This window comes from Castor canadensis, chromosome 12, assembly GCF_047511655.1.
Source record: "Castor canadensis chromosome 12, mCasCan1.hap1v2, whole genome shotgun sequence".
In the NCBI taxonomy this organism is placed as follows: Eukaryota; Metazoa; Chordata; class Mammalia; order Rodentia; family Castoridae; genus Castor; species Castor canadensis.
In genome coordinates this window covers 107,112,755-107,123,366 of record NC_133397.1, presented here as the reverse complement: position 1 = coordinate 107,123,366, position 10,612 = coordinate 107,112,755, and the positions used below count along the sequence as shown (strand labels likewise).

Here is a 10,612-nt window from a genome sequence, read left to right as displayed (position 1 = left end):
AATAATACTTAACATGGAACCATTGTGGGTAAGGGATAAACAGTCACATTTTCAGCTACTGGCCAAGCCGGCAGCTGCAAGAAGTTGATAAGGATGCAGAAAACGGGGCTGGGGGGCAGAGGAAAGCATTGGAAAGTCTGGACTTAATTAAAGAAAAAGAAAAGGAAGGGAAGAAAATGAGAGAGAAGGGAAGGGAAAAGAAGGGAAGGGAATGGGAAGAGAAGGGAAGCACCACTTCTGCTTTTTACCCTCTGTCTCGTTCCCCTCTGCACGTTCTGGGAATTTTAAAGAATCACAGGTGGATTCCGGTCCATGACTGCCATGGGCTCCATCACTCTGATGTTCTTCTGTTTGTACACACAAGAAGCCTCTCACAGCATCTATGTTGTGTGCAGAACACAGCCTGGTGTGCTGTGTGGCCTCGCTGTACCGAGATGTCCAGTGCCTGCTAACTGACCACTTCCCAGTCATGGCGCACTATACCATTTTTAGAAGGACGGTGTGGTGCTGTGCTGTACAGACCACGGTGGCCCGGAAGGTCTCCCTCATCCTGTTTCCACCCAAATAAACAACAACAAAAACAAGAGCACTAGAGGGCTTAAGTTCTGCAGCTCCCAGGTTTGATGCACGTCCATGGCGCCAGGAGCAACACAGTTGTGACAGGGTAGAGGCATGGTCTAGGACATTTTAGCACATGGCAATAAAATGTCTTAAGAGATGTAAAAAAAACTGTACAAAACATCATTTAAGCTGGGGGTGGGGCTGCAATTCATGAACCTTGAGCCTAGCAGGTCAGTGCCAAGGGCAGAACCCCAGGCCACTGCAGTATAGTCCTATAAAGGAAAGTGACTGGTTAAGGGGAAGGAGGAAGGGAGACTCCAGAAAACACAAACAGCCATATTGTCAACATAATTTACTACAGGTCTCAAGTGTATATAAAACGTTTTAGTGCAACATCTTACAAATAGTTTTTCCTTTTAGAAAAAAAAAAAAAAAAAACAAAACCAAGTCAACAGCTCTCTACATCATGCATGGGTCGTTTTCTTACCCCATCTGTTTTTTTTGTTCTTCTTCTTCTTAACAGTTAACGCAGAGAAACCATTGTTTGCAAAAAAATATGAAAACTTGCTACAGAAACACCCTGGTGAACGAGGGTGTGGTCATATCCATTCCTGGGATGCTCCTAGCACAGTGTAGATTTTCACAAATGCAACATTGTAGGTGTACATAACAGTATCCAGCAGTTTTCCTCTTGAACTCAATTTGTCACTGAACTCAAACTGTCCAGCAGACAATGTGCAATGAGGGCTCGCAGCCACTGGAGAGCACCATCACCACTCACCTGACACCACATTTCCATAGAAATGGCCACAGAACGAAGGTTCTGGGTTTTTTTTATTTTTTGTTTTTCATAGAAAGCTCAAAAAAGCTTAGCCTTTGATGGTATCCCTCAGTCCTATAGAAAATACACAGAAAAAGCAATTATTAAAATACTGGCTTCGGTTTCTTTTTTCCTTTCAAACTTCCTGTCCTTGCGTCACACATTTAATTATGTGTAGCATCTACTTATCTACAGCTGTGACCCAGTTCACACTGAAGTCTTTAATCCCGGCCAGCCCTCTGGTATCCTTCCATTCAGAGGAAAAGTCAGTCAACTTCCCTCGTGGACTCAACCTAAAAATCAAGAGTCACCCAATTTCCCACTGACGTCCTGCACCCCTGAAATGAAGAAACAGGGCAAAAGACATTCTTGCTTCATGACTTAAGCCAGTTCTGTACCTCGAATGCATTGCTGCAGCCTTAGTGAGAATCAGGATGGTAGGCACCAGTGGGATGAAAGTGGCACAGCCTACACCTTGTCTCACAGGAGAGCACTGGAGGGTCCTGGCTGAGCAGCCCCTGTTGCCCACACAGCCACAGAGCCCTGGTGAGCACCCATACTCATGGGGCCTGGGAAACCCTTCTCCCTTGGAGTCTGTCCATTCTCAGAACCGCATTCACAGGAATCTCTTCTTAAGACTTAGTTCCAGCATCCTTGGTGACTTTTTCCAAATGGGACCCCCCAACAACTGGGGAAAGGAGATGGCACACGTGGCCAGCAGAATATGGGGAAGCAAGGGTACAAAATGCCTTTAAGGAGTGAGCAAAAGGAACTATTTGCAACCGGGGATGTTTCAGAGGAGCTAAGCACCTGGCCCAAGAGTGTGGCGACACTGACCACTGGGGTAGTAACACTGAAAACTCAATACCAACCAAGAAAGCTAAAACCACTAAAAAGAAAGATCCAGGCATGTGCTCACTGCTCAGGCTAGGTAAAACAGCAAGGATTATATGCTTTTCTTTTTTGGAGACAGGGTCTTGATATATAGTCCAGACTAATCTCAAACTCTTGATCTTCCTGCCTCAACCTTCCAAGGGCTGGGATTACAGCTGTGTGCCAAGACACCAGACTTAATGGCAAGGATTGCAAAGAGCTATGTCTAGCTGAATATCGTCCAGGATGATATTCTCATGGCAGTGAGATGTGGAGAGAGAGAATAACCAAGATATCATCAGAACGAGGAAGAGACATCTAGACATCTACACCTCCGGGGCAGAATGCCTCCAGGCTCCCTACCGCTAGGCCCTGGACACCCCATCTCACCTGTTACTGTCACCGGCTGGCCCAGCACCCTACACCGGGCACGCAGTGGCTGCTTCAGCCCCTGGGCTCAGCTCAGGACTGTCCTCCTTCCAGGCTCCCTGGACACTTTCCCTTAAGAGTCTGGCAAAGCACCTGAAGTCAAAGCCACCTGCTCACAGCCATCAGACACTGCACCTGCAGAACAGATCAGGCCAATAACAGCCTTCTCTCCTTCCTTCTCAAATCACTAGCTTGGATTGATCTGAGGTTGGTGGCTGCAGCCCTCCACTACTTCAGCTAGGAAATCATGGGTTATTTGACCTTTTGACTTATTATTTAAAGAAATCAGTGTTCTTATCTTTTGACAAGGATGGGATGAAGGCCTTTTGGCCTCCCTGACTGATAGGCTGGCCAGACACCATTCCCTCCTAATAGGGTTACACAGGATTCCTCTGGCACATACACAGTTCTTTGAAGCAAAATTCGATGCTTTCGTCTTGACTATAAAGTGGTTCCAACAACTCCAGCTGAGGGAAAAGATAAGATACAAATTGGGCCCACGCTACACACATTTTTCAAGTCTTGTTAAGAAAGTAAAAAAAAAAAAAAAAATGTTTGGGTGTATTTTGATCCACAAGTGTGGCATTTTCAAAATGTGCCCAAACAAAAAGTCTTGGAAGAGATCCCTTGTTACTATAAAGCAGTCCTTCCTCTTGCCATCGGTGGTGTATGAGAGACATTTGTCCACAAGGTTATGGAATCCAAAAGGGGTAAACCAAAGGGATTTTAAAAGAGGACATTACAAAGAACCCCTGTGACATCTATCGGAGAACACTAGATAAACTGGTGGGTAGGAGTGGCACCTGGAGCTACTCACTACATTACCAAAACCCCAAACTAGAAGCCTATGATGGCAGGGTCACGACATTTGGGCGCAAACAGCTAAGGAACCAAGACTGCCACCTGGAGGCAGTCGTCTCTGTGACCGGTGGGGGACTGTCCAAGTCTGACGGTTTTCTTCACCAGTCCTGCAGAATTTGGCTGCTGCCAACCGTCCAATCACAGAGCAACAGGCAGCGAAGGGGAGCCACAGCTCCTCCATGGCTGATGTCCACTGGGGCATGCCACCCCTGCCACCAGCTTAGTCTATAGCTCCTGGGTGGATGCTGAGCACAGGGGGCTCCAGGCAAGTGGGGGAGTAGTTGAGGTGCGGCTCTTTGATCCACAACAGGGGCACCCCGTTCTTCCCGTCAGAGTTCTTGCTGGAGTTCCGGCTTTTGAAGCGCACCAGTAGGATGGTGATGATGAGGATGCCGAAGATCGGGAAAGGGTAGAAGAAGACAAAGTAGAAGAGTGCGTCATTGGAGCAGATGAGAGACTGGAGGGTGGAACCTGGGAGGGACACAAGAGACAACATGCTGAGGTTTTCGAGCCTGGACTGCCCACACCTGCTCCCGAAGACCCCCGCTACAGCTGCCCTGCCTTTCCTGCTCCCACTAAGGGCACACACAATACTTCCCCTTCACAGCTAGAGGGTCAAACAACGCCATGTTTCCACTTTCCAGAGAGAGCCCTTGTTTCTGCTTGGAAAGCCTTATAATAATGAAGTGCAGCGTACCGACCGTGAACCTGACTGCGTCTAGGACGGTAACGAGGCTGACTGCAGTTCAGTCTGAACTTGCTGGGTGGTTATATTTCACACGCCCCTTTGCATTTAGTTCTGCTTCAAACGCCCTTCTCAGGGAACATTGCTTTCCTGTCGGCTCCTAAGAGCAGCTGTACTACAAGTGGTGCTCTTGGTAAATGGGATCACCGCCTTTATGGACTGATGGTGCCCAACGTGTCAGGGGCGGCACAGTGCAGTTATGGCTCGATACGGAAAAGAATGAAACCAGGAGCCCTGGTACCCAGAGGAGGGGCTGCTCTATAATTCACCTGACCTTGCTGGGAGCCTGGTCTCTGAAAGCCTACACTTTCCCTGAAAAACAGGGCTGCTGAATGATATGTATCCCTCTGTAGCTTAACAGTTGTAAGTGTCCACAAGTAGACATATAACATGTGCTCTAAACACCTCCTCTTTCACGTTTGGGGTGTGGTGGTTCAGCCCTGCAATCCCAGCTAGAGGTAGGAGCATCAAGTTCCAAGGCCAGCCCAGGCAAAGTTAGCTCAAGACTCTATTTGAAAAACAACCTGGAAGCAAAGGGGCTGGGGGTGTGGCTCATTCACCCTTGCCTAGCAAGCACGAGGTCCTGAGTTCAATCCCCAGTATGGGGTCGGGGGAGTTAACAGAAATTTTCACTTGTTAGATTTGCAAAGTACATGAAGCTGCTGATGGTTAGGCTCTTTAGGTCTACCAGATTTCAATTTCATATTGTTTCATTAAATGTAGCATTAACAAGGAGGGGATCAAGGCAAAGAAAGAAATGATAAACTCACAGCCTCAGCAAGACTGTGAACTGGTATTTTTGCTGGGTTTTTTTTTATTTGTTTGTTTGTTTTTTGAGATAGAGTCTTACTCTATAGCCCAGGCTGGTTGGAACTCACAATCCTCCTGCCTCCACCTAGTTCAAAAAAAATGTTTTGACTGAAAAGAAGCTGACAATTCTAACAAATTTTAAAATTTCTGCATAACAAGCTAATTCTACTAGAGCAAACACCATGTTGAGTCTGATATAGTTCATATTTTGTCAGAGTGCCTTTTTAGACTAAATAATTCAAGCCGGTAAGTCTTTCCTCCTGTCTGCTCAGAGCGAGAGTGCTGTGTTCAGGGTCACTCTGCAGTAATGGGGCTGCAGCTCTGTGCCTCTCACCCCTCACTGCCCTTCAAGGCTGGTCCTTCCCACTAACCAGGCAAAATCCACCTAAATCTCATCTACCTCCAAAATAAAAGCGATCCAGAAATGTAAGAAAAGGACAGACAGTGAGGTGTAGTCAGGCTTCACTGTCTTTCTTCCTGTTCGGAATGTGAAGCCTTGCTAATTCACTGAGGAGAGATGAGACTGAGTGTTCAAAAATGGTGGGTGCCGGTGGCTCATGCTATAATCCTAGCTGCTCAGGAGGCAGAGATGAGGAGGATCACAGGCATTAGTTCTACAGACTCTGCCTCGGAAAAAAAAAAAAAAAATCACCAAAAAGGCTGGTAGAGTGGCTCAAGGTGTAGGCCTTGAGTTCAAACCCAATACCACACACACACAAAAAAGGAACAAAGTAACATCTCAGGACATACTTGCACCAGGAACTCTTACCAAAAATAGGCAGGTGGAACATCAGCCTTATCCGAAAGATTATAGGGCATATTATCACTTTAATTCCTATTCCTGCTTTGTTTTCTTTTTGCCTGGGCAGTCGAGGGTCAATTACATGAACTAGAACGTCAAATCCCACCATATCTCTTTTTAATTGTTTTGGTGGTGGGATCTGAACTCAAGGCCTTGGGCTTGCCAGTCAAGCACTCTACCACTTGAACCACTCATCTACCCACAAGTTCTACCATATTTCAAATCTACTAACAGATATTCCCGACAATCAGGAAAACTGCTTATTAGCCCAACGTGGAGCTCTGAATTTGTCTCCCAGGCATAGCTGGAGTCAGCGGTGACAGCCCTCCTCCGTTATGGGGAAACTCACTTGTGTCCAGCACATGGATGACAATGGGAGCAGACTCCTCCTCCGTCAGCCGGTACCACTCCTTCTGAGGGCTGGGCAGCCACTCCTCCACATGGCAGGAGTAGTTGCCCGTGTCGTGGGGGCTGGCCTGCAGCACTGTGAGCCGGTAGAGCACGGGTGACAGCCTCTGGAAGCGCAGCCGGCCTTCCCAGGGGCTGCCCTCTGGGCCGAAGACTGCATCTGGGCCCACGCTCAGCAGGACTGTCCGTTCTGTTGGGTCGTTCTCCTCCTCCTCCTCCTCCTCCTCCTCCTCCTCCTCCTCGTGTTCTCCCACGGCAAGGCTGTCCTTTTTCCCTCCCGCTTTAGTCCTTAGGGAATACCAGGCCACAGCAAAGCGAGAATCTTGGCTCGAGCGAGACACGATGCTGCAGTCCAGCTGAAAAGCTGCTTTCTCAGACACTGTGGCATTGGGGACCACTGTGTCTACCTGGAGGGCGGCATCTAGGGAGGGACAGGGGACAAAGAAGAGAGGAGAGGCTGACTTCTTAGCAAGTGTGAGGCCCTGAGTTCAAACCCCAGTACCACCCAGAAAAACCCAAACAAACCCAATATTATGCTGTAGTAAAAATATCCACCCACTGGATTTTGAGTGTCCATTGGAAAGGCACACGGGTGACGTGCAGACATGTGGAAACAGAGTCAAGAAAACGATGTATTGTACTTATCACCGTTCACAGAAAAGAATCTCTTTCTTACATACCTATTTACATTTGCATAAAATATCTGTGGAAGAATTTGCAAGAAGCTGGTAATGTGGCTGCATGTAGTACTTCAGGGAGGGACACTGGTTCTCACTGTGGATGACCCCTTAATAGTGTCCCTCTCAAAATTCACGTCCACGTAGAACGTCAGAATGTGACTGTGCTTGGAGAGAGATTATTGGTAGGTGTAATCTGCCAAGCCAAGGTCACCCTGGGTTGAGTTTGGCACAAAGTGCAATATATTGTCCCCACATTCACAGGCTGAGATCCAAACTCCAGTGTGACTGTATGTGGAGAGAGGGCCTTTTTGAGGTCATGAAGGTTTGAGGCCAGAAGGGTGGGGCCCTAATCTGGTAGGATAAGTGGTTTTATAAGAAAACAAAGAGACAAAGCTCGCTGTCCAGGCTCCACCATGTGGGGCCAAGCTCAGATACAGAGAGAAAGTGCCATCTGCAAGCCAGTAAAGGCCCTCACCAAAACCCAACCACACCAGACCAGACTGCCAAGCCTCCAGAACCCTGAGAACATACGTCTGTCACTTAAGCCCCCAGCTGAGTTATTTTGTTATGTCAACCAAGAAGACTAATACAATTGGTGTTCTCATAAGGAGACGATGCACAGAAAGAAGGCCCCTGACATGGGGGCACAGACTGGAGACACACTACAGTGCAGACCAGGAATGCCTGGAGGGGAGGCAGAAGCTGACAGAGTCCAGGGAAGCCTCTTCCTCAGGGAGCGTGGCTATGCTGACACCCTCATTCTGACCTCAGAACTGTGTCAGAATCAATTTCTTGTGTGCTAAATAGTTTGTGGCAATTTTTTATAGTAATCCTAAGGAAGCAATGGATCTATTCGGGAACTCTGGAATTTATACTGTGTGCACATCCTCCCCAGGGACTGAAGCTAAAAGACCCACAGGCTCCAAAGGGCCTTTCCCTGAGTGTGAACCTCTCAGAAAGGCGTACGTGAAGTGTGCTCCCAACTCATGTGGGAGACACGGTCACCACAGAGAGAGACTCAGGACAGGAAAGTCACAGACCCCACCAGATAGGCCGTCATCTGAGATTTTTGCTGTGTTTAGTTTTGACTCACTGTGGTAGGTTCTAACTCCCTTTGGCTGTGTTTATGAGATGTTCATCAAAGATCCAATGTAACGTTCACAGTAGACATGGCGAATCAGATTCGACTTGGATGGAACCAGAAGCAGCATTTCCCAAGCACTGGCAGCACGTTGGCTCGATGCTGCTCACAGGTGAACCCAAAGTTGGGCTTCCTCGTGCTTTTGTGGGGCTCTGCTGAGCTCCTCCACATCCCCCATCATCTGGAATTTCAATGTGCACACAACAGGAAGGCCCAGAACTTCCCTGCCAGCTCTGGCAGGGAGGACAATGTGCTCAAGGACAGAAAATGGCAGGATGGCCATCAGTCCACAGATCAGTTCACATCTGAGAACTTGACCACTGACCAAGGACCTTGGTGTTTCCTCTCTTCCAGTGTCTGGCACAATATTCCAAAGCTCCTGCAACTGGCTGTGTATCACAGGAGGTGACCCTGGCCAATGTGCAATGCCACCCATCATAGCAAGGGGGCCACATGGTCACACCGTCGTCAGATGCTTAATTTCCCCAGGCCCCCTTCCCCACCACATTCCCTCTGCTCTCTTCTCTCCTAATGGCTGGCCATGGCTTCTGGCCCTGTCTACAGCCTTGTGTATTAATGACTCAATGCAAGTTTTTTGAGTGAATTTCCATCTTCTATGTCCTCCCTCCCTCTACGAGTGGTTCCCTGTGTCTGTCTCTTCTAGAACTGGCCAGTCCTTTTCCCTGTTCTGATGTCAGCATTCTCCTTTTCTAAGGATAAGATGTTTGTCTCAGCCTGACCTCTCCACCTCATACCAACTGCTCCCCTGGCTGCCACCTTGACCTCTACCTCCTGAGCTGTGGGTGGTTTCTCTCTTCTCCAGTTTTGTGAGCTGAGCACAAATGCTAATTTACTTAACTATAATTCCATCGAACACAGGAGCCCTTTATCTATTTTATTCTATGAAGAATGGCTGTTCCCAAGCAACAGAAAGATGTTAATGATCTTAACATCTCCGAGTCACACTATTTTAAGTCTTCTATGTGTTCACCTTACACTTCAGAACAAATCTTTAAAGTACATCTGCACGATGAATATTATGCAGTCAGTAAAAATGGTCGTTATGCTTTCAATGCTCATAAAAGAACACTGAGTGGGTAAAAAAAACAGTGTGGTCTGGACTCTGTTTAGAGCAGGAGGCAGCAGGAAGATGAAGACATAAGGCAAAGATAAAAATACACACCAGAGTATTAGTAGCAGATGGCTATAGGGAATGAGGTTTTTGGGTAACATTTCACAACTATACTTTTCTGTTTTGAATGTTTTGTAAGTATATCAACTTACACAGGGGCAGACAGACAGACAGAAGGAAGTCAGGGAGGGAGATCTAGACTGGAGCGTCTGCAGAGTCCCAGGCTGAAGGGCCACAGTGGGGACATACAATGTGCGTGGCAGGAAGGAAACTCTCGTGGCTGCTCCTCCTGCTCTTGTTAGCTGCAGAATCCCTCAGGATTCCTTTTTCTCACTAGTAAAACCTACCACTCGGGGTTGCTAGGAAGACTGAGCATATGTCTCCTAACTCTGGCAGGGATATAGCTGGTGCTCAATAAATGTCTCCCCCCATGCCAGGCGCCAGTGGCTCACGCCTGTAATCCTAGTTACTCAGGTGGCAGAGATCAGGAGGATTATGGTTTAAAGCCAGCCTGGGCAAATAGTTCATGAGAGCCTATCTTGAAAAAGTTACAAAAAAGGGATAGAGTGACTCAAAGTGTAGACCCTGAGTTCAAACCCCAGTACTGCAAAAAAAAAAAAAAAAAAAAAAGTCTCCTCCTACTCCACCAGGCCCCCATGCAATGAGGTCAAACTGGGTGGCAGTTGGGGAAGAGCAAACGCCTGTCATTCTCTACAATTTCACCTCCAGGAAAAGACAAACAGCAGTGTCCAGACTAGCTAAAAAACAAAAGCAAAAACAAAAACAAAAAACCAGCAACTAAATACAAGTGTAAAAGCCCAAGGGAAAATATGAGTAACTCAAAGTAGAGGTGACTTCTCCTTCAGCTTAGGTGACACATGTGACCGTGATAATGCCCATTCCTGAAACAAGGGTTGAGTTCACCTCTCAAAGTGTGTTGGGGCTCAGCGCAACCATGAGACTCCAAACTGCCACCCCAGACAAGAGTGGCTCAATCCAGACACGAAAGCTTCCAAGAGCACAAAGACCTCAAGAGCGAACACCAGGATACTAGAAAATAAATGAGATGCAGCGTCACATGTCACAGGACAGAGGCCACAGACCCAGCACTGCTCCATGTCCTCGTGGGCCTGAGGACTTGTGCTCTGATGTGGGTGAATGAGGTGTTACTGCAAAAGACCTAACGAGGTGTTTACAGGCATGACAAGTGCATCTGGTAATTAGGTGCATTTAGTACCTCAGAAACAGCAACAGGGACAGGTGAGCAAAAGGCCACAGTCATTAGTGCCAATAAAATTATTAGCAAGTGAGAGAGGACCTGGAGAATTCTATTTAAAGAATCCTTTTCCA

General features: G+C 47.5%; 1 protein-coding gene across 3 annotated transcripts in view; it reads right to left on the bottom strand.

Annotated features, from left to right (window-relative positions):
* Positions 1-898: 898 nt before the first annotated feature.
* Igsf3 (immunoglobulin superfamily member 3) overlaps positions 899-10,612 on the bottom strand; it is a 90,761-nt gene continuing 81,047 nt past the window's right edge. For all 3 annotated transcript variants that reach the window (XM_074050676.1, XM_074050678.1, XM_074050677.1), the window contains 2 exons: positions 6,251-6,730; positions 899-4,015 (listed from right to left, as the gene is read on the bottom strand). In XM_074050676.1, the coding sequence (XP_073906777.1) occupies positions 3,765-4,015; positions 6,251-6,730 (731 nt within the window). In that variant the 3' untranslated portion in view covers positions 899-3,764. The remainder of the gene's footprint in view (positions 4,016-6,250; positions 6,731-10,612) is intronic.